Source organism: Salvelinus namaycush, chromosome 21 (genome assembly GCF_016432855.1).
Source record: "Salvelinus namaycush isolate Seneca chromosome 21, SaNama_1.0, whole genome shotgun sequence".
In the NCBI taxonomy this organism is placed as follows: Eukaryota; Metazoa; Chordata; class Actinopteri; order Salmoniformes; family Salmonidae; genus Salvelinus; species Salvelinus namaycush.
This window is the reverse complement of record NC_052327.1, coordinates 7,455,829-7,483,585: the sequence shown is the minus strand read 5'-3', so window position 1 is coordinate 7,483,585 and position 27,757 is coordinate 7,455,829. Positions and strand designations below refer to the sequence as shown.

At 42.0% G+C, this 27,757-nt stretch overlaps 1 protein-coding gene across 2 annotated transcripts; it reads right to left on the bottom strand.

The window, feature by feature from the left end:
- Nucleotides 1-6,337: 6,337 nt before the first annotated feature.
- On the bottom strand, nucleotides 6,338-27,435 carry LOC120066037 (eukaryotic initiation factor 4A-I-like). Of its 2 annotated transcripts, XM_039017101.1 has the most exons (11): nucleotides 27,363-27,435; nucleotides 25,965-26,022; nucleotides 25,582-25,714; nucleotides 24,975-25,114; nucleotides 21,099-21,267; nucleotides 20,818-20,927; nucleotides 13,162-13,305; nucleotides 12,117-12,254; nucleotides 8,133-8,222; nucleotides 7,691-7,770; nucleotides 6,338-7,380 (listed from the first exon to the last, which is right to left on the bottom strand). In XM_039017101.1, exons 1-11 carry the CDS (start codon nucleotides 27,383-27,385, stop codon nucleotides 7,236-7,238), a joined length of 1,230 nt encoding a protein of 409 aa, XP_038873029.1. In that variant the 5' UTR covers nucleotides 27,386-27,435; the 3' UTR covers nucleotides 6,338-7,235. The 2 variants fall into 2 exon arrangements, with proteins under 2 accessions (XP_038873029.1, XP_038873030.1); XM_039017102.1 differs by lacking the exon at nucleotides 12,117-12,254.
- Nucleotides 27,436-27,757: the final 322 nt, after the last annotated feature.

The following is a 27,757-nucleotide window of genomic DNA, read 5'->3' as shown; positions in this document are numbered from 1 at the left end:
ATTTACCATAAACGAAATATACAATTTGTGAACAAAGTTTTAAAATTACGCCTGCTGTCCTCGCAGTGGTTGACCAAACTTCCTTGGTAATAAATATAAAAAAAAGTCGGAGAAAATGTCAACCAAGCATCCGAAGCATTAGTTGAAGACAATACAATTAAAAATGTCAGAGATGTAAATAAAGTCGTAGCGAAAACATCCTGCTACCAACTCACTATTCAGATGCAGACCTTTCGGCTACTCTGAGAATTGAGATCTAGAGATACTGCTGTAGAGTTCCTTCTTGAAATCAAAACTCCCTCTCTCACTGGCAGCTTGGTGATTATAAAACGTATTCTCCGGTAAATCCGCTCTTAACTTCCCTCCCTTCCTCCACCCTACTCATTTACATCACTATAGAAGGGGTGCGGTGAATTTGGAATGCACTTGAGTGAATATGAAAAGAGGAGGAATCGCTGAGGGAGGGAAGAAGGGGGTCCCCCCCCCCCCCCCCGCCCCCCTCTCTTTCCAATAGCAAAGAAAAACTTTAGTTTGTTACATGTATATATAGTTCATGTTTATTTCATATAAATAATACTTTTGTTTCAGGCTTCTTTCCATAACATTGGCCACCACAGAGACATGTTTTAGGCAAGGGAGGTAGGAAGGAAGGATGCGGTAGGAAGGAAGGATCACCCAAGTCTCTCTCCAATAAAAACTTTGAAACTATTTTAAATGTTCAGATTCATCATTTTTATTTTACTGAAGACATAGAAACATTATGTTTGAGATTTTTCTGGGGCCTAATATTGACCGCCACACTAATGACACTTGTTGACAATAATCCCAAGTTTAGGCTTTTCAAATAAATGTCATATAAGAATGAAATCCGTAGTGTATTTGAATGACCTAATATATGACAATATACATTCCATTGCATTCTATTGTCGAGTGCCTGGTAGACCTATGTTTTCAGAGAGAACGGATGTCAACAAAACAGGATCCATTGCCCAATGTAGCCCATGATCCATGCCCCCTCTATCCAGTAGCAGCTCCCTGCTGTTCTAAAATAAGGCTAGGTGGGATATTACTAGTAGCTACCCATTGACACCCTTTTCTAGTTTCTATTGGTCATCACTTTACACCTCCATTGTTGGTTAGGTGTTCACCCATAGCCATCCATCAGTAAATAGCTAATTAATTATGCTTTGCAGGATCATGCTAAGAGTCAGTGCTTGAGTTGGGCCAGTGCCCAAAGGTGTACCGGCGACTCTTATAGAATATAGGCAATACAATGTGATGAGTACGGACACCTGAATAATAAGACTACTGGGCCGGCATCATAAATGAGTCCTAACTGGCACCTATTTCAGTTCACTTCAAACTGAATAGAGTGGTATAAGCAAGTAGGTTGATTACAATAGCTAAAAATAGACCACAATGTGCACAATAATCCCAGTCCCCCTCAGCTTCGGGGAAATGTGGTTGGTTGAGAGGTCAATCTGTTGATTTGGACTTGTCTAAAGGTCCACAATAATATACACATTATTTTCCTAGCCACCGTGCTTCTACATCTGCGTTGCTTGTTGTTTGGGGGTTTTAGGCTGCGTTTCTGTATAACACTTTGTGACATCAGCTGATGTAAAAAGGGCTTTATAAATCAATTTGATTGATTTTGGAATAGGAATAGTTCCAATCGCCACAGTAATACAGCCATTATGCAACTTATCTGGACTGATTCCAATGACCAAGACAATACAGCCATTATCCAATTCATTTGACTTTATTTGTACTTATGGAGTGAGTGTCCGTCTCCTATTGTGCCAGGGTCATTCTTATTGTGAGCATAACATAGGGGAAGTAGAGGAAACACATTTATGTCTCCTGGTGTTGTGATGGTGACAATCAATTCAGCATCAAAGTGGACAAATAAAAGACAGACAGGGAGGTTTGAAAGCCTCAAGCATTAAATACATAAGGAAAAAAAAATATTGGCAATGACAGATTTGAGGCAATGAGTCAAAGGAAAATGAAGTGACGAGGTTGAGGAGAAGAAAGAGGGAAGAAAGAGAGGGAGGCAAAAAAAGTTGCACAAAGAAAGGGTTGGTGATGGGGGGTTGGTGGCTAGGAGAGAAAGTCCTCAGAGACAAGCAGATTGAAAGCCGCTCTATTCATCGCTCTCTCCTCCGGCTCTTCTCATGTAAATAGCCCTGCGGTCTCCCAGCTATCCGTCACAGGGCAGAGGAACCCAGGCAGTGCCCTTTACGAGCCTCCCGCACACACAATTGCCCTGCCAACAATTGGGGTGCCAGTGGGGGGTGGGCGGTCACGGTTGGGAGGCCAATCCTGGTGAGAGAAATACTGGAGGATGGATACCGGAGGGGAGAGAAATTAGAGGAATGGCCACCAACACTGAGCCAGAGAAGCGTACATTGGTTTAGGGTTGGCTGTGTTTAATAACATAAGGAAATGTAATGAAATTACAAGAGAAACAGTGTGAGAAATTCAAGAGGCTGTTTGATGTCATTCTCAAGTGTAAAAAAGTTGAGGGTGACGATTTGTTTCTGACTGAGAAAGAAATAGGACGTCGAGATGCATGTATTTCCTAATAACTGATTCCTTTAAGACCTATTGACACACAGAGATCTTTAGAGGGGGCTATAGCCTAAAGAGTAGTTATTTCAGGACACAGGAAAAGTAGCTGCTGCATGTGCAACAGCTAATGGGGATCCTAATAAACTAAACATAAAGACAATATAAATTACTGAAATGTACTCCAATAGCATATCTGAAAAACATGATTACATGGGATTATTTTTCACTTGATCCACTTCATGCCTCCACAGTAACTAGTAAAACAATGTAGACATTGTACAAAAATTGGTTGGTTTATCAATATGACACTTGAGTTCAAGACTTTGAGTTATCTTCTATCTCTTGTGGGTGCATTTAAACCAAAAGTGATCTGTATTTCTTAAAATCTAAATGTCAGAAGTATAGGATTGCTGAGTCAAGCAGCAGCACTGGATGGAGGGCACCCAAGACGGGAAAGTATTTGGAATCCATCTGGTGGTAGATAATGGTATAACAACCCAGTCATTATGTAATATATTCGTTTTTCCTCTGACAGGAAATGTCAAGCTGTAACTTTCTACTCCTAAAATGGGACTGGTCAAGCATAACCCATTTGCCAAACCTCAACAATACATGTTCAATTTACACAAAAGTTGTACTCTGTACTATGCTCAACTCTAACTCCAATCAACTGCAGATATCCAAAGTTGTTTCTCCAAGAAGCAGTCAGACGGTATTAAATCAAAGACATCCAGACTTACATAGAGCAGCATCCAATGTATAAAAGCTTACATTGTTCATGTTAAAACATATTGATACAAAATTCAGCTAGTCTACAACGTCAATGTTTAATTATGTTTGAGCAGCAGACAACTGTTTAACATGATAAAGTTGCTCACAGTATACATACAGTACATTGGTAAAGTATTCATTTAATAACATTTAATTTATCTACAAACAATACCCCATCATGACAAAGAAAAAACAGGTTTTTAGAAATTATTGCAAATGTATTAAAAATAAAAAACAGAAACACCTTATTTACATAAGTATTCAGACTCTGCTATGAGACTCAAAATTGAGCTCAGGTGCATCCTGTTTCCAATGATCATCCTTGAGATGTTTCCACAACTTGGTGTCCAGCTGTGGTAAATTCAATTGATTGGACATGATTTGGAAAGGCACACACCTGAGAGTGCATGTCAGAGTAATAACCAAGCCATGAGATTGAAGGAATTGTACGTAGAGTTCCGAGAGAGGATTGTGTCAGTACAAATCTGGGGAAGGGTACCAAATCATTTCTACAGCATTGAAGGTCCCCCAAAACATAGTGGCCTCCATCATTCTTAAATGGAAGAAGTTTGGAACCACCAAGACTCTTCCGAGAGCTGGCTACCTGACCAAACTGAACAATCAGGGATCACTACAGGGGCTGAGTCACTGGCTTACTGGTGCTCTTCCATGCCATCCCTAGGAGGGGTACATCACTTGAGTGGGTTGAGTCACTGACGTAGTCTTCCTGTCAGGGTTGGCGCCCCCCCCCCCCTTGGGTTGTGCCGTGGCGGAGATCTTTGTGGGCTATACTCGGCCTTGTCTCGGGATGGTAAGTTGGTGGATGAAGATATCCCACTAGTGGTGTGGGGTCTGTGCTTTGCTAAAGTGGGTGGGGTTATATCCTGCCTGTTTGGCCCTGTCCGGGGGTATCATCGGATGGGGCCACAATGTCTCCTGACCCCTCCTGTCTCAGCCTCCGGTATTTATGCTGCAGTAGTTTGTGTCGGGGGGCTAGGGTCAGTCTGTTATCTGGAGTATTTCTCCTGTCTTGTCCTGTGTGAATTTAAGTATGCTCTCTCTAATTCTCTCTTTCTCTCTCAGAGGACCTGAGCCCTAGGACCATGCCTCAGGACTACCTGGCATGATGACTCCTTGCTGTCCCCAGTCCACCTGGCCGTGCTGCTGCTCCAGTTACAACTGTTCTGCCTGAGGCTATGGAACCCTGACCTGTTCACCGGACATGCTACCTATCCCAGACCTGCTGTTTTCAACTTTCTAGAGACTGCGGGAGCGGTAGAGATACTCTCAATGATCGGCTATGAAAAGCCAACTTACATTTACTCCTGAGGTGCTGACTTGTTGCACCCTCGACAACTACTGTGATTATTATTTGACCATGCTGGTCTTTTATGAACATTTGAACATCTTGGCCATGTTCTGTTATAATCTCCACCCAGCACAGCCAGAAGAGGACTGGCCACCCCTCATAGCCTGGTTCCTCTCTAGGTTTCTTCCTAGCTTTTGGCCTTTCTAGGGAGTTTTTCCTAGCCACCATGCTTCTACACCTGCATTGCTTGCTGTTTGGGGTTTTAGGCTGGGTTTCTGTACAGCACTTTGAGATATCAGCTGATGTAAGAAGGGCTATATAAATACATTTGATTTGAACAATCGGGGGAGAAGGGCCTTGGTCAGGGAGGTGACCAAGAACCCAATGGTCACTCTGACAGAGCTCCAGACTTCCTCTTTGGAAATGTTAGATCCTTCCAGAAGGACAACCATCTCTGCAGCACTCCACCAATCAGAACTTTATGGTAGTGGCCAGACAGAAGCCACTCTTCAGTAAAAGGCATGACAGCCCGCTTGGAGTTGCCCAAAAGGCACCTAAAGAACTCAATGATTTTCTGGTCTGATGAAACCAAGATTGAACTTTTTGGCCTGAATGCTAAGCATCACGTCTGGAGGAAACCTGGCACCATCCCTACGGTGAAGCATGGTGGTGCCAGCATCATGTTGTGGGGATGTTTTTCAGCAGCAGGGACTGGGAGACTAATCAGGATCGAGGGAAAGATGAACGGCGCAAAGTACAAAGGTCCTGTTCAGGACCTGACGGGGGCGAAGGTCGACCTTCCAACAGGACAACGACCCTAAGCACACAGCCAAGACAACGCATGAGCGGCTTCGGGACAAGCCTCAATGTGCTTGAGTGGCCCAGCCAGAGCCCGGACTTGAACCCAATCGAACATCTCTGGAGACCTGAAAATAGCTGTGCAGCGACACTCCCCATCCAACCTGACAGAGCTTGAGAGGATATGCAGAGAAGAACGAGAAACTCCCCAAATACAGGTGTGCCAGGCTTGTAGCATCGTACCCAAGACGACTCGAGGCTGTAATCGCTGCCAAAGATGCTTCAACAAAGTACTGAGTTAAGGGTCTGAATACTTATGTTAGTGTTATTTTTTTTTGTAATACATTTGCAGAAATTTCTGAACCCGTTTTGCTATCGTCATGGGATAGTATGTAGATGGAGGGGAAAAAATATTTAATCCATTTTAGAATAAGGCTGTAACGTAACAATGTGGAGAAGGGGTCTGAATTCTTTCCACAACGCACTGTATACATTTGTCTAGTCCTAGAGACAATCCAATAATTCATATGAAAACTAAATATATGGGCTAACACAAGACAAGCATGCAATCCTTTCATGGTTCACACTATGAATGCATTAAAACCCCCTGCAGGACCACTGGACTGTTCCAGAAAACAGGATCATTATATCGATCTGGTTCATTTATAAAGCTGAACTTGAATATGGGTTTTGGTTGTCAAGTAACCCATACCATGCACATTTTACACATCTGTATTGCTCAAAAATATGAATTCATCTCAGGGTCATCTGACCAACTCAATGATCTTGCATTCTGGAACAGACAGACCCACATACCAACTCAGCACTGATGAGAAACACTGAGTACAATAGGAGAGAAATAACTGGCAAAACACAGGATTTTATTTGGTAACTTTATTGAAGTCACCCCCCTCCCCCAATTTGTAAAATTAAACCAAACTAATGAATAAAAAAGGGGTGGAAAATAAATAGTTTGTACTGGATTTTGATTTGCCTGGAGTGTTTGTCGAGTCCAAATATCTTTGCACCCAAAAAAAACTCCCAATACCCCCCCTCTGTACACCGTCATGCTCTCCCCCAAAAATGTCAATGAACGTTTAGAACAAGGGGTCAATGCCGACCCGTGTGAAATGTCGACTACACACACTAGAAATATCTACCAACATGTTTGGAACACCACTCAGAGTATTCAAATAATTGCTGTACTTCCAAGGGGGCACATGGAACAAACCAAAAAATAAACAGATTAACAACGTCATCCCTTGTTTCTGTTTAAAAACACTCCTGCAGAAAAACTACTGCATATCAGCAATGGATAGTGACACAATAGAACTTCGATGCAAATAAAGAATGGAACTGAATGATGCAATCCCCTTCCCCTCAAGAAGTCACCATTTCCTATTGAAACGGAGTCACAAGGGTCCAAGTAGACCACAAGGAAATCAAGTCTGCTGCTAATACAAAACATAGCAAATCTCATCTGTTGGCCAAGTAAAATACAATTCTAGATTTTTATTAAGCAAGGCGATCCATAGAAAACCAAATGAGTGGGGCTGAGCTGAGGGACCGCAGAGGGCATGGAAGAGGAGGAAAACAGGAGTTCCCCTACCCCATTTAAGAGCGCAAAATTGGGATACATGGGAGGCTTGGTTAGGTGGGTGATAGGTAGGAAACGGGAGATGTTAGAGAATGAGGAATTGAGGGGGGGGGGGGGGGTTGTGGGATGATGATGGTCCGTAGAGTGTGTTAAGGTACCACCAGCAGGCAGGGTGCCAGGGGAAGTCTAGATCAGGTCAGCCACATTCATTGGCATCTCTTCTACTGTGGTGTTGTAGAACGTCTCAATGTCCCGGAGTGTGCGCTTGTCCTCTTCAGTCACCATGTTGATGGCGACACCCTTCCTGCCGAAACGGCCTCCTCGCCCGATCCTGGCACACAACAATTAAAAGACCAGATTAATACGAACCCTGCCGATCGGAATTTAGAAACAAAACGGTAGAGAAATAAATACGATATGAATGAACAAACCAGGAGGAATGAGACCAGGACATTATTGAACAAGTCAGAAAAAGTAGGATACTGGTTTGTGGTTAGCTAGTTAAATTGCAAAGATGTATGAAATGGAGGATGTCAGAAAAGCAGGAACTTCTGGAAAATTCACACCCCAATATGAACCATGTTGATGACATAAGTTATTCCTATGGAGCTTTGTTTTTAATATCTCAGGGTCCCGCCTACCTGTGAATGTAGTTCTCACGATTGGTTGGCAGGTCATAGTTGATAACCAGAGACACCTGCTGGACATCAATTCCTCGGGCCTGAAAGCAGCAACATGATCAGCACCCCTTGCAATGCCCGACCTCTAGCTGCCATTGCTTTATTACCCTGAACCCTGGTGCAGGCTAGCTTGGTTCCATGTGAATCAGTTGGGAAACGTGTAGCGCTAGCAACGCCAAAGGTTATGGGTTCGATTCCAGAGATAACATACAAAAAATGTGCCACTTGACTAAAACTTTGTTATTACTGAGAATAGGCCAATTCAATAGATCAGAGGTCACTTACACATTTCATTTCACTGTAAAGGAAGTCACTTTGAATAAAAGGGTTTGCCAAGTTGATTAACATAATAAGGCTCTGCCCAGGTAGTAGGGTGCTCCTGCGTCTCCTGAACTCAACTCACCAGCAGATCTGTGGTGATGAGGACACGGCTGGAGCCAGAGCGGAACTCCCTCATGATCAGGTCCCTCTCCTTCTGGTCCATGTCACCGTGCTGGGAGGAAGGAAGGTGTCACACATTTTACATTTAGTACTCTTATGCAGACCCACGTATCGTCAAACAAGTCAAGCCTGGATCTGTGAACACCACAAGCACTTCATTTCACATTATGGAAATCAAAAACCAAGAAATGCTGATCTAACCAGATGGACAGGATGTTTTCCACACAAATAGAGGCACTAAGAAGCAATGGGGGAACTTGAGAGGATTCTGCAGATAATGTAAATGAATGCTGACACCTCAATACAACGTATGACCTCTACAGGATCGGTGAAACCCCCCACGGGACAGTTGAGCTAACGTGTGCTAATGTGATTAGCATGAGGTTGTAAGTAACAAGAACATTTCCCAGGACATAGACATATCTGATATGGCCAGAAAGCTTACATTCTTGTTAACCTAACTGCACTGTCCAATTTACGGTAGCTATTACAGTGAAAGAATACCATGCTATTGTTTGAGAGCACAGTTATGAACTTAAATTTATCAATAAACCAATTAGGAAAAAGGAAAAAAAAGCAAGCCATAGCTTTCCTGACCGAGTATATTCCAGATATTCCTGAAAAGTTGCATATCGCGGGGGCTATTCGATGCTAATGCAGAACGCCACAGAATGTTTTTTTGCAGGTCAAGGGCAGTCAGGTCCGGGGTGAACCAAGGGCTATATCTGCTCTTAGTTCTAATTTATTTATTTTTGAATGGGGCATGCTTATTTAAGATGGTGAGGAAAGCACTTTTAAAGAATAACAAAGGCATCCTCTACTGACAGAATGAGGTCAATATCCTTCCAGGACACCTGGGCCAGGTCGATTAGAAAGGCCTGCTCACTGAAGTGTTTTAGGGAGCGTTTGACAGTGATGAGGGGTGGTCGTTTGACCGCAGACCCATAACGCACGCAGGCAATGAGGCAGTGATCGCTGAGATCCTGGTTGAAAACAGCAGAGGTGTATTTAGAGGGGAAGATGGTCAGGATGATATCTAAGAGGGTGCCCATGGTTACGGATTTAGGGTTGTACCTGGTAGGTTCCTTGATGATTTGTGTGAGATTGAGGGCATCTATCTTAGATTGCAGGAGTGTTAAGCATGTCCCAGTTTAGGTCACCTAACAGTACGAACTCTGAAGATAGATGGGGGGGGGGCGATCAATTCACATATGTTGTCCAGGGCACACCTGGGGGCAGAGGGGGGGGGGGGGGGGGGGGGGGGGGGGGGGGGGGTCTATAACAAGCAGCAACGGTGAGAGACTTGTTTCTGGAAAGGTGGATTTTTAAAAGTAGAAGCTCGAATTGTTTGGGCACAGACTGGACAGTATGACAAAACTCTACAGGCCATCTTTGCAGTGTCATCTGTATGTGTGCAGCGCATGCATGTCTACGACTCTAACTTTTAGCGATGCTAAGGATAAGACTTCTGGTTGACGGAAAAATGCTTTCCCAAAAACCTTCTCATTAACTAGAAAATGTGCAGTTGTCACAAAACACAATGCCACCGATGTCGCAAGTTGAGGGAGCGTGCAACTGGCATGCTGACTGCCGGGATGTCGACCAGAGCTGTTGGCAGGGAAATTAATGTTCATTTCTTTACCATAACGTAGTTTGAGAGAATTTGGCCATACGTCCAACAGGCCTCACAACCGCAGACCTTGTGGATGGCATTGTATGGGAGAGCGGTTTGCTGATGTCAATATTGTGAACAGAGTGCCCCATGGTGGTGGGGTTATCGTATGGGCAGGCATAAGCTACAGACAACAAATTGCATTTTATCGATTGGCAATTTGAACGCACAAAAATACCATGAGATCCTGAGGCACATTTTTTTTTAAAGGTATCTGTAACCAACAGATGCGTAATCCATATATTAGGGCCAAATTGAATATATTTCAATTGACTGATTCTCATATGAATTATAACTCAGTAAAATCTTTGAAATTGTTGCGTTTATATTTTTGTTAAGTATATAAAGGAGGCAAATTTTTGTCAATTTTGCCTGAAACTAAATGACCCTCATTAACCGGTCAACAAACAGTTACATTTTTTCGAAACAGTAAAATGACATGGCCAACAGAAAACACTATCAGAGATCTGTATATAATGACGAGATGCTTATGTTTCTTCCCCCCCAAAATGGGAGTCGTCCCAAGGCGGAAAGGCAGGCGACAAGCATAGGCACAAAATAAGCCCATAGAAATGCATTGGACAGATTTTGGCGAGAGTGAAACATCGCTTTTTTTCTCTTCCTCTGATACTATGCATGCATACCTACAAGGACCCAATATTTTCTATTAAGCGCTTAATGGAAACATGCAACAATAGCAAGCCTATCGTCTTCCAGTCAAAAGGCTATAGCCTATTATTGAACATGCAACTCCTGTAATGAAGCAGCTACTAAAACGTCATTTTCAAACATTTGCCCAAATGCAATTAGTTGAAAACGGTTCTAAACGGCACACCTAAATGCGAGCAGCTCCATATGTGACCGAGATGAAAATCTGTTAACTTAAAAGGTAATCCAGTAGCAACTACTATGATGGGTTTCTAGTATGACTAGGATTGTGCCTTTGGCTTCTGGACAATTAAATCATGTTGATATGAAAACCAATAGAACCAGGGATGCAAACTGGTGAGGGCCCAAAAAGGTGACACTAACACTGAAACATGCAAAAAATATCCCTGCTGGGGGGGATAAAAAAATAAATACGAAAATATCAGCTTTAAAATCCTAATTTCTAGTGATTTAGGCTGGATCCCTTCTTGAAATGCAGGTTTTACCTAATTAAACAAAGAATATTATCTACATGATCAGTCTGTGTAAAATAAGTGGTCAATGTGAACCTAACTCACAGCTAAAAAATGTATATGTTTCCAATGTTATTTGTTGCCTAGACTTTACTGCAAATGACACTAAAGTCTTGAGGAAAAAAACACTACACTAATAATGCAGTTAGCCTAGAAAGCCTTCATAATAGAACGCTTCTGACCACACACACACACATCTAAATATTGCACTTGGGAAAAAATACTCTTAAAGTAGAAACAGAATGAAACAAACTTAGTTAGTGGCCACTATAGTAGACATCGATCAAGTGCACAAGGCTACCTGCGCAGAAATAACATTCACTGAGTAAAACATTAAATAATCCCCCCTCACTCAAGTGTTACTGTCAAGTTCAACACAACAAAAACACTATCTTTGGGCTACACTGCACATTATTACATTGTACACTTTCTGCCTGTTGACATCTGTTCTACAATGTGCCAGCAGAGCATGATAAAATCCTTGCCTCCACGTTTCTATGGATGGATTTTTGCAAGGCTACTTTAAAAGCAAAATAAGATATCATTATTTGAAGTAAAACATTCAGGTTTTAAACAATTATACTGCCTCAAGCTCCCAAAGTGGTGGGGGGGGGGGGGGGGACACTGAAGGTCAACAGTAGGCAGGCTAGTCTACGCAGCCGAATGGAAGGCGCGCTTTACAAGTTGAGAAATAAAAGTAGCTCCTTTTTAAATTGTGGCCACTAAAGTGAACACACGATTGTGTTTAGAATTGTTATTTGTTCCGCAATGACTGGGCTTACAAAAGCAGGTTTCCCTCCAGTAGCCTACAGGCTTTTTGAGGACCTACTCTCCCGCCGTCTTGACAGATGGTAGGTAGGCTATTCCGCTTCTCAAACTAGGCTCTATATGCTGTGCGTGTGTGATAAATAAAATGCATGCCGACGAACAGAAATACAAGCGACAACTGAATTCCACAAAATTATGCAAATTAACATATAGACCGATAAGCATGACTGGTCAACTGTATTTTCAGCGGATAACCAATTAGCATCTATCGGTAAGACAACACTGTGGGACATGGACAGCGAGCTGGAAGTGCAGGAGCTCTTACCAGGGCAGAGACTGTGAAGTCCCTGGCGTGCATCTTCTCAGTCAGCCAGTCCACCTTTCGGCGGGTGTTGATGAAGATCACAGCTTGGGTGATAGTCAGGGTCTCATACAGATCACACAAGGTGTCCAGCTTCCACTCCTAACAAAGGGGGTTGAATTGAGTCTGAAGACATGGGAAAACTGCAAGCCTAAGACCGGGTCAAGAACACCTATTTCAAGCTATCGTGCCAACCCAAATTACACCATCCATGCTAGAATATTTTGTTTTGATATGACTGTTTTCACATTTTCCTTATCCAGCACAGTTCCAAGCTAGTAACCTGGCTAATGCAGTAAATAGTCTCAGCGCAGTAGTGTGAAAGGGGTACACTACACAAAAAATTGATATTACAGTATTAGCAAACGTCCAAATTATGAAGAGCATGAGGTTGCTTTTAAGTTAAAGTTGTGGAGAGGGACAAAGAGGCCAGCCATAGTGGAGAGCAGTCGACTTCCTCTGCCAAAGAACATTGTTCCTCCAACAGCTTGGGAGACGCCATAAAGAGGCCAAATGAGAGGTTTCACTCTAGTCTACATCTGTCCAAAATAAGGCCAATGTGTTTCTTGTTGCCCGCCTTCGGGACGACTCCCATTGTTAGGGCGGAGACATGAGCATCTCTTCATTATATACAGATCTGGAGACGCAGAGGGAACTTGGGACCCCAACAACATTTCCAAAGTGCTCAAGAGGATATAGCTAAACTCACCATTAGAGTCACTGTAGCAAGCTCTTTTCATACAAAATCAACCATCTTGATAATCAAATACTACAATTTTAAGAAAGGCCATTTTTAAATGTCTCATTGATTATCATTCCATGTTAACAGGACAGTTACTGTGTTGTATTGACCAAATGGGGCTACTTCATGACTTGACTTATTCCTGATAGTAGAGCAAAGGCCCTCACAAGATTGTAATAACGAGCATATAAAAAGAACAATACATTCATTATACGTGTGTGTACACACACACACACACACTATAACATGCCTCCATTACAGCAATACCTCTTTCTCCACGTTGATGTAGAACTGGCGAATACCCTCCAGGGTGAGCTCTTCCTTCTTCACCAAGATACGGATGGGCTCACGCATGAACTTCTTGGTGACCTCCAGCACATCCTGAGGCATAGTGGCAGACAGGAGCACCACCTGGGAAACAGGGTTGAAAGGTATTAGCTCTATAGAGCAATCACTTGACAAAGGAATACATGGGTCATTGAAGATTACTATGGTGTGCTCAGCTGTTCATCTCCCTCTTGCTAACTCTTTCTTTCTCTAGGAGCACTACCAGGGAGTAGGGTTGGGACAAGTACTAGCTAAGATTGAGAAAAGCACAGTACATTCTACTTACATTCTACTATTCTACAGCCAGAAGAGGACTGGCCACCCCTCATAGCCTGGTTCCTCTAGGTTTCTTCCTAGGTTTTGGCCTTTCTAGGGAGTTTTTCCTAGCCACCGTGCTTCTACACCTGCATTGCTTGCTGTTTGGGGTTTTAGGCTGGGTTTCTGTACAGCACTTCGAGATATTAGCTGATGTACGAAGGGCTATATAAAATAAATTTGATTGATTGATTTTTGATTCTATATGCCCATAGATTATGCTTAATTGACCCTTTGCTATGCCCCGCCCCAGAATGTGGGGAACCAATCGCAACGCTCCAATGGATAGCAACTGCCGTTGAGTCTGACACTTGGAACAAGATCACGTTTAAGTCGCATGAAAGCCAGCGGCAAAAATAGTTCTTCAAAAAAGGTATTGTTTAAATGGCTAAATAATTGAACACTGCAGCAGAAGTACTTGCTACTGTGATTCCTGAAATGCAGAGCATGTTGGGCAGGTAGGAGCGCTGGGCCAGGGATTAAATCCCCGAGCTGGTAAAAATCTGTCGTTCTGCCCCCGAGCAAGGCAGTTAACCCATTGTTCCCCGGGCACCGATGACGTGGATGTCCATTAAGGCAGCCCCCCGGCACCTCTCTGATTCAGAGAGGGTTGAATGCGGAAGACATTTCAGTTGAATACATTCAGTTGTACAACTGACTAGGTATCCTCCTTTCCCTTTTTCTAATCCAAAATTAAAAACTTCTGTTACAATATTTGCTAGCTCAGCTGTCTAGACTCAGTCTCATTAAACACCAAAACTTGCTAGCGCTAGCTATGCACGTAATACAACTTCTTCTCGAAATGTGTTAGCTAGCTAAGTTAGCAATGTTATGAAAACAACTCCCATCTGCTGTACACATCAGGATACGATGAGAGCACTAGTGAATTCAGAATATTTCAGTGACTAGCTACACTACAAAGCAATTGCAATGACAATTCACAACATACCCAAGAGTTTCCTGATTAGCAAGGGGTAGTCTGTAGGGATGTGCATCTTTCCCTTTCAAGACGATTCGATACGCATCTATACTGAACAAAAAAATAAAACGCAACAGGTAAAGTGTTAGTCCCATGTTTTAAGGTGAAATAAAATATCCCAGAAATGCTTCATACGCACAAAAATCATTTCTCTCAAATTTTGTGCACAAATTTTAAAAACAGTATGATCATTACACAGGCGCACCTTGTGCTGGGGACAATAAAACGCCACTCTAAAATGTGCAGTTTTGTCACACAAGACAATGACACAGATGTCTCAAGTTGAGGGAGCCTGCAATTGGCATGCCAACTGCAGGAATGTCCACCAAAGCGGTTGCCAGAGAATTTAAATGTTAATTTCTTTACAATAAACCGCCTTCATCGTTTTAGAGAATTTGGCAGTACGTCCAACCAGCCTCACAACCGCAGACCACGTGTAATCACGCCAGCCCAGGACTTACACATCCTGCTTCTACACCGGTGGGATCGTCTGAGGAGTATGTCTCTCTGTAATAAAGCTCTTTGGTGAAAAAAAAAAAAAACTTGTTCTGATTGGCTGGGCCCCGCTCCCCATTGGGTGGGCCTGCAGCACCCCTGCCTAGTCATGTGAAATCCAGAGATTAGAGCCTAATGAATTAATTTAAATGGTCTGATTTCCTTACATGAACAGTAATTCAGCAAAATTGTTGAATGTTGCATTTATATTTGTATTCAGTGTAGATGCATGGGATCCAATACGTTTGTATTTTGAAACTACTCCGTTTCATTAGAACAGGGATCTGGCGGCCCCGGATCAATCTCTTTATTTTTTTACTCAGTCAGGGTCTGAACTTACTGTTGAGCGTTAGAAGAGTAGAATACACAATGTGAAATGTAGTTTTTATTTTATTTGCAAATTAGTCTAATGGGCAGTTATCTAAAATTGTAGTAAACATTGTTGAATTACCAACCGGTGGCCCCCCGTCGATTTTGATAGTCACTCAGATACCATATAAAAAAAGCTAATATTTTCTCTGCACCCTGTAGGTCTACAGACCTGCATGCCATTGCTGCCTCATGAGTTCAGATTGTGGCCCCCACCCCATCAAAGTTGCCCATCCCTGGATTAGAGAAATTAATTGATGCACTAACATTTGCTGTAGGGCTGACCCCATTTAGACGACTGGTCAGTCAATAGGCTGTTGGTCGACCGAGATGTCTTTAGTCGCCTGTCTGAGTGGACTGATCCATTGTGGAGGCCTTGTGGATGGCACAGTCCATTAAGACACGTGCTACTGAAATAGTATATGGTTATATTACATAAGAACAATGGTGCAACACCAATAAAAATACTATTTTATAAAAGGCGCTTTCTCCCGCGTTGGACAGCGGTCGCTGTCCGTGGTTCTGAAACACCAGTGAACTGTTGAATTTGCGCCTTTTCCTAGACTATGTTGCTATGTGCATAACAGCAAAAGTTAATCAGCATATTGGTGTGGAGAACGATGCAGTGGAGGCAGCAGCAGAGTTAGGAGACGAGAAAATAGCTTGCCTTAATTGTCCAAGAAAAGTGAGGAGAGAGGAAACCAATTTAATTAGGTCAATAATCAATAGCCTAACTTCTAAAATGTGCCTGGCTTTATAAATCATCCATATATATATCTACAGAAATAAGACAGATCCTTATTCTGTTGCCTGTTTGTGTAATAGCCTGATTTTGTGAGCATCTAGCCTCACGCAACCACACGATCTCCAGAGGGCTCCCGAGTGGCACAGTGGTCTAAGGCACTGCATCTCAAGGCTAGAGGTGTCACTATAGACCCTGGTTCGATCCCAGGCTGTACTACAATTGGCCGTGATCTGGAGTCTCAGAGCGGCGCACAATTTGCTCACTGTCGTGAGGGTTTGGCCGGGGTAGCACGTCACTGTAAAATAGAACAGCCAATATGGTATTAGAATGGATTTAGTGTCGTTTACACGGTTCCAAATTGTCAGAAACAGCTGTTGATATCCTTTTGAATGATGTCTGTGAGTATAACAGAACTCATATGGCAGGCAAAAACCTGAGAAAAAAATCCAACCAGGAAGTGGGAAATCTGAGGTTTGCCTATCCAATATACAGTGTCTATGGGGTCATATTGCACTTCCTAAGGCTTCCACTAGATGTCAACAGTCTTTAGAACCTTGTTTGATGCTTCTACTGTGAAGGATGAGAGCTGATTGAGTCAGGGGTCTGGCAGAGTGCCACGAGCTCACTCAGGCGCGCCCCCGTGAGAGGTAGCTGCGTTCCATTGCATTTCTAAAGACAAAGGAATTCTCCGGTTGAAACATTATTGAAGATTTATGTTAAAAACATCTTAAAGATTGATTCTATACATCGTTTGACATGTTTCTACGAACGTTAATGGAACTTTTTTACTTTTCGTCTGGCCTGCGCATCATGAATTTGGATTTTTGAACTAAACACGTGAACAAAAAGGAGGTGTTTGGACATAAATTATGGACTTTATCGAACAAAATAGAAACATTTATTGAGGAACTGGGATTCCTGGGAGTGCATTCTGATGAAGATCAAAGGTAAGTGAATATTTATAATGCTATTTCTGACTTCTGTTGACTCCACAACATGGCGGGTACCTGTATGGCTCGTTTTACTTTCCGTAAAGTTTTTTTTTTTTTAAATCTGACACAGCGGTTGCATTAAGGAGAAGTTTATCTAAAGTTCCATGTGAAACACTTGTATCTTTTATCTATGTTTATTATGAGTATTTCTGTAAATTGATGTGGCTCTCTGCAAAATCACCAGATGTTTTGGAGGCAAAACATTACTGAACATAACACACCAATGTAAACAAATTTTTGGGGGATATAAATATGAACTTTATCGAACAAAACATACATGTATTGTGTAACATGAAGTCCTATGAGTGTCATCTGATGAAGATCATCAAAGGTTAGTGATTAACCTTTTCTCAATAGGGGGTGCTGTTTGCACTTTGTAATAATTTCGTTCCCAAATTAAACTGCCTCGTACTCAATTCTTGCTCGTACAATATGCATATTATTATTACTATTGGATAGAAAACACTCTCTAGTTTCTAAAACCGTTTGAATTATATCTGTGAGTAAAACAGAACTCCTTTTGCAGCAAACTTCCTGACAGGAAGTGGAAAATCTGAAATCGATGCTCTCTTCTAGGGGCTGCCTATTAAAGTCCTTGATATTTATTAGTTTAGATGCACTTCATACGTCTTCCACTAGATGTCGACAAGGAGTGAGAGAAGAAATGGAGTGTGTAACTTGATCTGGCCTCGAATTATAGCTCTTGGCATGACGCGTCACCAGTTTCCTGTTTTCTTGAGAGCGCGAGCAGGGACCTGGATTTGCCTTCTGATAAGCTGCCGTTATGGACGACTAATATCTCCGGCTTTGATTTTATTTGATACATGTGACAATATCATCGTAAAGGATGTTTTTTCAATATAGTTTAATCAGATTATTTAAATTTTTTCGGGAGTTTTGCCGTGTTCCGTTCTCTTCCGTTTGTTGACATGGAGAGATTCGCGCCACTTGGCAAGTGTGCTTGCTAAATCGAGAGGGAAAAAGGCCGTTCTAAATCCAAACAACGATTGTTCCCGACAAAGGACCCCTTGTACAACATTCTGATGAAAGATCAGCAAAATTAGGACCCATTTTATGATGTTATTTCATATATCTGTCGTACATGTGAACTAGTCGTTTGCGCCCAGCTTTTGGGTACTCTCGCGCTATACCTAAGCTGGATGTCGTAATGAAGTTATTTTTAGAATTCTAACACGGCGATTGCATTAAGAACTAGTGTATCTATCATTTCCTATACAACATGTATTTTTTAGTTATGTTTATGAATAGCTATTTGGTCAGAATATGTGTGTCAGAAAAATATCCGGACGTTGTGGGAAAAAGCTGCTGCGTTAGCACAATGTATAACCACTGATTTCAGCTCTAAATATGCACATTTTCAAACAAAACATAAGTGTATGTATAACCTGATGTTATAGGACTCATCTGATGAAGCTTATCAAGGTTAGTCAAAAATTATATATCCTTTGCTGGTTTGTTACGATCGCTAACTTTTGCTACTGGGAAATGGCTTGTGTTTCTGGCTATTGTGGTAAGCTAATATAACGCTATATTGTGTTTTCGCTGTAAAACACTTAAAAAAATCGGAAATATTGGCTGGAATCACAAGATGCCTGTCTTTCATTTGCTGTACACTATGTATTTTTCAGAAATGTTTTATGATGAGTATTTAGGTATTTGACGTTGGTGTCTAATTATTCTGGCTGCTTTCGGTGCAATTTCTGATTGTAGCTGCAATGTAAACTATGATTTATACCTGAAATATGCACATTTTTCGAACAAAACATAGATTTATTGAATAACATGTTATAAGACTGTCATCTGATGAAGTTGTTTGTTGGTTAGTTTGGTTGGTTCTTGGTTAGTAAGGTTGGCTTTGTGCATGCTACCTGTGCTGTGAAAAATGTCTGTCCTTTTTTGTATTTGGTGGTGAGCTAACATAAATATACGTGCTGTTTTCGCTGTAAAACATTTTAAAAATCGGACATGTTGGCTGGATTCACAAGATGTGTACCTTTCATTTGCTGTATTGGACTTGTTAATGTGTGAAAGTTAAATATTTCTAAAAAATATATTTTGAATTTTGCGCCCTGCACTTGAAGTGGCTGTTGTCATATTGTGGCCGGCCTCGGGCTTGCAGCCAGAAGAAGTTAAACTACTAGGACCCAGCTGACACCCATACATACCCCACAAGACATACCAGAGGCCTCATACGGTTTCAGCCACTATTCTTGTTTTAGACATGCTAGTCATTTAAAACTGTCTGAAACGGGCATGGACAAGGAGTCTTGCAAATGGTTGAAGAGCCATCTGACCGACAGGATTCAATGTATGCTTTCTGATGATGTCAAGTCTAGTTTCCTCGATATTACGAAAGGTGTACTGCAGGGGTTGGTATTGAGACCTGTTCTCTTTACTGTTTATATAAATAATATTGTATGCAATACATTTTTGTATGCTATTGCACCGACTGTTAACCAAGCTATGTTAGAGCTGCAATCTGATTTTGTTGCATTACAGAACGCCCTTGATTTAAAACTTGTACTTAAAGCAGGCAAAACTAAATACATGTTCTCTAATTCACAGAACTTTCTCAGACGAGCTACAGTCTTTCATTGGATAGCTCTCATTGAGCGGGTTCCTGCCTATAAATATCTGTCTGTTTGGATTGATAAAGATGTAGCGGCAGGGTAGCCTAGTGGTTAGAGCGTTGGGCTAGTAACCGAAAGGTTGCAAGTTCAAATCCCCGAGCTGACAAGGTACAAATCTGTCGTTCTGCCCCTGAACAAGGCAGTTAACCCACTGTTCCTAGGCCGTCATTGAAAATAAGAGTTTGTTCTTAACTGACTTGCCTAGTTAAAAATAAAAAAAAAGGTTAAATGTAAGTCGCTCTGGATAAGAGCGTCTGCTAAATGACTTAAATGTAAATGTAACGTTTAACAAAATATACTGATGACCTAGTTAAAAAGCTAAAATTTCAAGTTTTTTATTTATTATTATTTTATTTTTTTAGATCTTGCTTCTCCATTAACAGCAGGTAGCAGATTGTGCAGTCAACTTTCCTGATAGTTCTTGACTATGGTGACACCATTTACCAGAATGCAGCAGCAACTACTCTCAAACCAATGGATGCAGTCTACCATAGCGCCCTTTGCTTTATTACAGGTGACAGTTTTAATATTCATCACGGCATCCTTTATCAGAAGGTCAGCTGGACCTCACTAAAGTTCTGTAGATCACTTCATTACTCCCTTCTTGTTTGCAAAGCTCTTCTCCACAAGCTTCCAACATAACTCACTTCACTGTTGAAATACAAAAATATGAGCTACCACACTCATTCACAGTGTTGGAACTCTTGAGTTCCCACTTGTCTCCACAAAGTTAGGTAAATCCTCTTTAGTTTTAACCCGCCACAGTTATGGAATACCTTACAAAACAAATCACACCTGGATTCCCTGCTGCCGATGGGGTAGTTTAAAACTGTTTAATGAAGTGTGCAATTGTGTTCAATTGACCATTATAACTTCTAATAACCTGATGTAATGTATAGCTGTCTTGTAGTTTATATTTTTGTTGCAAATGAGACATGACACTGGTCTCAATTGGGCTACATTGAATAAATAAAAGTAAATAGAAATTGCAGAGGCTTCAGGTAGAGCGTAACTTCCTAAGGCACTGTTAGACACAATCTGTCTTCATACCTGTGTGCTAGTGCCGAGCTTCTGGAAAATCTCGTAGATCTGGTCCTTGAAACCCCGGCTCAACATCTCATCAGCCTCGTCCAGGACAAACATCTTGATGTACTTAGCAGCTGAGGGGGAAGATGAGCACTTGGTTTAGACAAAACTTGGAACACAAAAAAGGAATTGTCAATAATCTGCAGTAAACAAAAACATACAGCTGTAAACAATGTTGAGAAAGGTTTAACAGTTGTTATCTGAACAAATCTGGCAACAAAAAGAAACGCACGGACATCACTCACAGAGGAACTTGCGGTTCAACATGTCGAACACGCGGCCTGGTGTTCCAACCACTATGTTGGGAGCCTCAGCCTGGAGCTTTGTCACCTCGTTGCGGACGTTGGTTCCGCCGATACAGGCATGGCACGAGGCTCCCATGTAGTCGCCGAGGGCCAGGATCACCTTCTGGATCTGTTGAAGAGGGGGATGTCAATCAAACTCAAAGCCAGCAGTTGTCACAAAGTACTTTTACAGTAACACAGCCTAGACTAGGGAGCAAGCAGAAGCACAGTGGCCAGGGAAAGCTTCCTTTGGCACGTATTTGTTTACATGTCCATGGTCTCTTAGTAGGTAGGTCAAACCCATTTTGGTGATTTTTGGTATATCATTCAAATCAATCACAGCATGCGTTTGGACTCATTCAGCAGTTAGCACCTGATTAAGAACAATACAACATGTTGAAAGTTCAATTTATATTTATAAAACTAACGTTGAAAATGATGCTGTCGCTGCTTCCTGATAAAACATTGATAAAATAGCCCAATGTCAAATCACAGCGTGAAAGTGTCCAAATCAATAACCAATATGCAGAAACAGTTTGTGATATTTGTATTTATTATGGATCCCCTGAATGAGTCCAAAAACATGCTGTGGTTGATTTTGATGATACCAAAAATCACCAAATTGGGTTTGCCCTGCCTACTATGATGCCATGGACATGTAAACTTAGTCAAATATGTGCCAAAGGAAGCATTCCTTGGCCACTGTGCTTACGCTTGCTCCCTAGTTTAGGCTGTGTTACTGTAACAGCACTTTGTGACAACCGCAAAATTACGGGGCTCCATAATAAACACGAGTATATCAAACTGTTTCCGCAAATTAAGGCAGGTATGTATTGTAATGTTTAAAATAAATATATTTCACAACACATTAAGTGTGTGCCCTCAGGCCACTACTCTACCACCACACAAAATCCATATGTACATGTGTTTAGAGCATATGTTGTCATGCGTGTGCATCTTCAGTCCCCACTGTTCAATAAGGTGTGAAAAACAAAATGTACTATCTACACATACATGTGCAACAGTAGTGATATTACTTGCATTTCTCTCTTCTTCTGACCATCACTTTATAAAACTGCACACACACAACAAAAACACTTGTTTTGACAAGTGGCAATAAATAACTAATCGATGAGGGAGGGATATGCGCTGAGGAAACTACCACAAAAACTGGGGATATTTTCACATCACAGGTTGGAGGACAATCAGCAGAACACAGCCGGCTACATTTTGAGACGGGGGTCACCAAAACAGAAAAGCAACACTGTCAATCACTCAAATCGATTATCATGTTGAAATCAATTGTGCGAGAGGGGGGAGATGAGGTTACACATTCTGTTAAAACGAACAGCTCAAAAACCTGAAGAATCTGGCAATAATGTTTCCGTCACTGGTTAGAGAACAATCGGTAGAAGACTGCTAGCTACATTTTGAAGTGTTGCATTTTGATTTAAGTGGGTCGCCAATGCAGTAAGTAACGCAACACATTTTATGTTATCACTTTCATCGATATCACGCTGAAATCAATAGAACTGGGGCAAACATTTGGCGTGTGGAGCAATTTAAACTAATACCATTCAACGGTCACAAGGAAACCTGGAATAATAACTTATAAAATGGTTGGTTAGATGGGAACTTGTAGAAGGCTTAAAATCTGTGTTTTAGAACGTTGGATGTTTATTTCGGGAGGCTGCCATCATGGAAAAGTGAACAAATCACTTTTTCTGGTAGCTTCGACTAATCATGACGCGGCAGAGGATATCAACAGTGATAACTGTTGGCTGCCATTTAAAGTCAGGTGTACGCTACATGACTTTCAAAACCCTGACACCGCTGAGCCTCTCACATTGAAAACTACCGTCTTTCCTGTAGTGTTTAGCCAACGTAGTGGTGCACACTAAACAACGTGGCACAGGTGGGGGTCACACACTACAAGATTCTTCACTTGGTTGTGAGAATTCGACACCACGCCGTCTCACGAAAACAATAATGGGATTAGATTTAACATAGCTACAACGAGCTGTGGCTCAAAGCAGCCTCAAACATTTTCAGTCAGACATTCACGCGTCCCATACAGAGTTGAAATATCTAGCCAACATTGTCAATTGAACAACATTGCTTGTGAACTTCAGAGCTGTAACATTGACAAATTGGCTTTGGCTAAAGACAACTACAAATGCATACTAGTAGTAGTTATTGCACCTGCTCGAGAGTACACATTCTGGGTGACGCGAAACATCAACTCCCTGGCGAGCTCTCATTGGTTATTGCTGATGACCATTCTCAAAACGTGTCCTTGCACATCTCACACTAAAAGAGCATTGCAAATTGTGCCGATAAAAATCAAACATGTTTGAAAATATCGGGATGTCTGGGACTGCTCAAAGACTAGATTGGAAGCCCTCAGATTGTGTCTGACCTGTTCACATTAAACGAGCGTCGGTGACAGCTGCACCCCCCAAGGAGGTAACGACATGGGGATTTTGTTTCTCCGATCTCAAAAACTTCTGGGACAGCTAAATCATGGCCAAAATCGTGTAATGTACCCCCGGCTTAAGTGCTAATTTTTCTGTCACATCCGTGTATTGGTGTGTGGCCAGTGACTTTTATAGAGAGAATGTCCCTAATTGTTTGTGTCTTATGAGAGTTTGAAAATGAACTCAGTTCCAAGTCCTGCGCACCCCATTGGTTTTGTACAGTTGATTATGCGAAGTTAATGATCTGTTTTAAGCAATTGATCTTATGTCACCAATTGATCTTATGTCATTGTGATGACTAAAGTTTTATACTATCACCACCAATCTCAGCAAAAAAAGGATGTGGATTTCCACTACATTTTATGGAGTGAAAATGCAAGCTTGTGTAAGGCAGTAAAATCTGTCCACATTAGGGAGATTAGCGCAATATAAAATAATTCAAATGTCAATTTAAGATGTTTTGTTGCCCGCTCTATTGATCACAAATTGAACCATTCAGAGAGTTTAAAAGGACACTTCAACATTTTTCAGAGTAAGATGAACTCATGGATACCATTTCTGTGTCTCTGCATGCAGTTAGAAGGAAGATGCTAACTAGCGCAATGTCTGGAAGTCTATGCTACCTACTAGCGTGATAGTACTAGTAGATAGACTTCAAGTCATTGCGCTATGGTAACACTAGCTGGCATTGGCTCACTAAACTACCTCTAATATTCTTCATACTGGATGCAGAGACATAAAAGTGGAATCCATGAGTTCACCTGACTCTGGGGAAGTTGATAAAGCGCTTCACTGCCAAAACCCCAAAGAATCCCTTTGAAAATGCTCTCAAACAATTTAACCAGGCGCTCTAGAGCCTCCATAGTGTCAGTGCAGTAGCCTGAACATTTGACTTCCCTAATCTAAGTCACATTTTAAGTACTTCCATGTTCAAGATAATTTTAGCATACATGTTCATTAGTCGTCATCAGACAAGCAACAATACTTTTGTAACTCATGAGTTTGTGCCCTTAACATGAACCGTGAACCTGTTGCTCGCTGCACAGGCAGTTGGGAAGAATCTCTCTCTCTCATCCTGACAGATACAAGACTCAAACACACCGCCTTGCCCAGTGACAGGTGTGGCACATCACAGCATCAGGCTACAGGGTTTGATTCACACTATAGAGCAGAGTCAAGCTGTACTGTGCTGGCTATTCATCCACCATAGGCTGCTAGAACACTGCTGAAAGGCCCACGTGATATTAAAATATCAGATCCAGCATGGTACGTTTGAGTTGGAACGACAGTGTGTAAAGGGTACAGAAGTTGCATTTAAATGTGGACTGTTTTTAGGGCAATTTAAGTGTGTGTAACCTGCCTGCTGAGCCAGCTCTCGGGTGGGGGCGAGGACCAGGGCCTGGGTGCCCTTCAGCTCGATATCAATCTGCTGGAGGATGGAGATGGCGAACGTGGCAGTCTTCCCTGTGCCGGACTGGGCCTGTGCAATGACATCATAACCTGGTGGGGAAGGAAGGCTGGTATTCATTAGTGGACACCATAACAAAACACTAACAGAAAAAAAATCAAATGTTTCTTATTGGACAAATTCAGACCGGTCCCGCCCAGTTGGTTCCTAGTGAATATGACCATGGATAAGTTTTATAGGCATTTGGTTCACTGTTTAGACTCATGATTGAGAAAGTCTCCAAACCTGACACGTAGGATGCGATGGAATAAATAAAAGCCAGTGTACTATGATCAAGGAAACCTAATGTTCCACATAGGAATGAAGAGGATTAATTAAGTATAGAAGCAACTTCCGTCAGCGACAACTTAGGCTAGATATTGACAGAAAAAGACCACAACAAATCAACACTATTGGTATACCCATTCTTGATAAGTTGATGGAAACGAACATACATGCAGAGGTCGCCCACACACAACATCCTGTGTGTGGGAGTTGATTTTAGGAAACTTGAACTTACCCTTGATACAAGGGAGGATGGCCCTCTGCTGAATGGCAGATGGTTTCTCAAAACCATAGGCATAGATTCCTCTCAGGAGAGTCTCACGCAGGGCCATCTCATCGAAGCTGTCCACAATCTCATTCCAGTTACTCTGTGGAGAGAGAAAAATAACAGACCACGGTTAGTGTATATAGTACTCAGATACTGTACTCCTTACAGACTCCCAGTACTGTTTTACTGCCAGAGGAGATGGAAAACCAAGCAAGACCCTGATTGTGGGCATGAGATGTATGCATCTTCGCCTCCACCCCATTGGACTACATGCCGTTCAAATATTCAACAATTTAACTGGTCCTTCACCCAACTTATGACAAACTTGCCTGACACAAACAAAACTTTACCTCAATGATGCCATCTGGCTCCATGCCCTCAGGGCCATTGTCTCTGTTGGAGAGGTCTCTGGAGGGAAACGTCCACATGTCAATACTAGATGATACATTTGTTTCATAACACATTAGCAAATTCTAATGATATCATGAACAAAAACATTTCTAACCAGAAATGTATCAGGGGTCTAATGCCAGAGAGAGTGATTGTAATGGGCATGACATGAAGTGCCATTGACTGCATCGAAGCCCCCCCATGTATAATAAACTCGCATAAGATACTGGTGCTGGCGACCAACGTTGCAGAAGTTGGGGCACACACACACAACCAAATGTGACGCTATTCAATTTCAAAAAATATATATTTCATTAAGTCTTCTCAATGCAGACGACTCAAACACGCCCACGCAGTTACTAGCACTCAGAGAGATTTTGAATAGAATAATGGTCATGGTGGATACATTGGTGGTGCTTCTCTGGCTGGTTAGGCCCGAGTGCTCATGGTGGATAACACATTGGTGGGGGTTCGCTAGCTAGCTAGGCCCGAGGGTAAACGTAAATGATATAACTACTAACTTTGGCTAACTAAGATGCAAAACGACACATTCAACAGGGATAGCTAACCATACTAATTGGAAGTAGCAGTCACTCAACCGGATAGCCCATCCGATAGAAAATACTTCAATTTTGTAATAAAGAAAAAAATACATATAACGCACCGCCACCAGGCCTGGCAACCCTTTACCCGAAAAGCATGTGCTCGTAGCGCACAAGGTTAGCTGAAAGGGTTCCTCCACCAAAAGAACAAGCGACCCAGCAAGCTCGTACGCATATTATGTCGGATAAGAACTGTAGCTAGCGAGACACTAGCTACCTGGAGTTGGTGTTAATAGTTCACGACTGTTAGCTAACGTAGCGAAACGTGACCAAAGACACCGCTGGGCAGAAACGAATTTCTGCACCATGGCGAGGCTCGCTGGTGAGACAGGCCACCATTTTCCCGCAACCTCTGTCTGGTGTTCGCCTGCCAAATTAGAACTAGTTAGCCATCTTAACCAATGTTAGCAGTTCGCCTTCACCGAGCATTACTCAATTAACGTTCGTGGGCTGGCCAGCAAATCAGTGTTTACAATAATACAGGGCACAATATGAGCCAACTACCTAGCTAACATGGTATAACGTGAAAATGTACTAAGGTCTTGCAGTTAGACCTGGCCAGCTAGCTAGTGGCTCCAACACGGCTACCACTAGCCAGTTTACAGTTGCTAACGTTAGTTAGCACTAAAGCGACAGCACAAGGAAACCATTCATGTTTCATTTTATAAAGGAATTGCGGGGCTGACCGCGTTATTTCATCTAGCCATGTGTATCTGGTTATAATAAAATAATGGAACAATTTGCAGGATTCTTTACCTCTCTTCATAATCTGCCGACATTATCACAAAGGGCGAATACGCCGCGAAAATGTTTTATATACCACAACGTGGTTTGGAAAGCTCAAGTTTTGATTGCTGAAGGGGACTATCATTCAATATTGGCAACACCCAGAGTCATATGTTTAAACCCATTGTGACATATTATTGGCTATCTAAGAAGTCACTAAACGTATGGTCTCCGCCTTTATTTGACCATAATAGGAGCGAAAAGGAGGACTCGACATTTGGTTCCTCCCCAGCAACAACACCATTGGAAGCAGAGACCCTAATAAATGACTAATTCTATGATTAGAACCAACATAACAAACAGTGCTTTCATTTCATTTGTTGATTATGAGGCATAATACAATACACTATTTGAACTCCACTAGC

Bases quoted from the DNA above. Each gene is read 5' to 3' on its own strand.
- LOC120066037 (XM_039017101.1), bottom strand. From the start codon at position 27,385: ATGTCGGCAGATTATGAAGAGAG. The intron at 25,715-25,964 runs GTAAAGTTTTGT...CTCTCTCCACAG, and splicing joins AGCCAGATGGCATCATTGAG to AGTAACTGGAATGAGATTGT. The intron at 25,115-25,581 runs GTAAGTTCAAGT...CTTCCCCACCAG, and splicing joins CATCCTCCCTTGTATCAAGG to GTTATGATGTCATTGCACAG.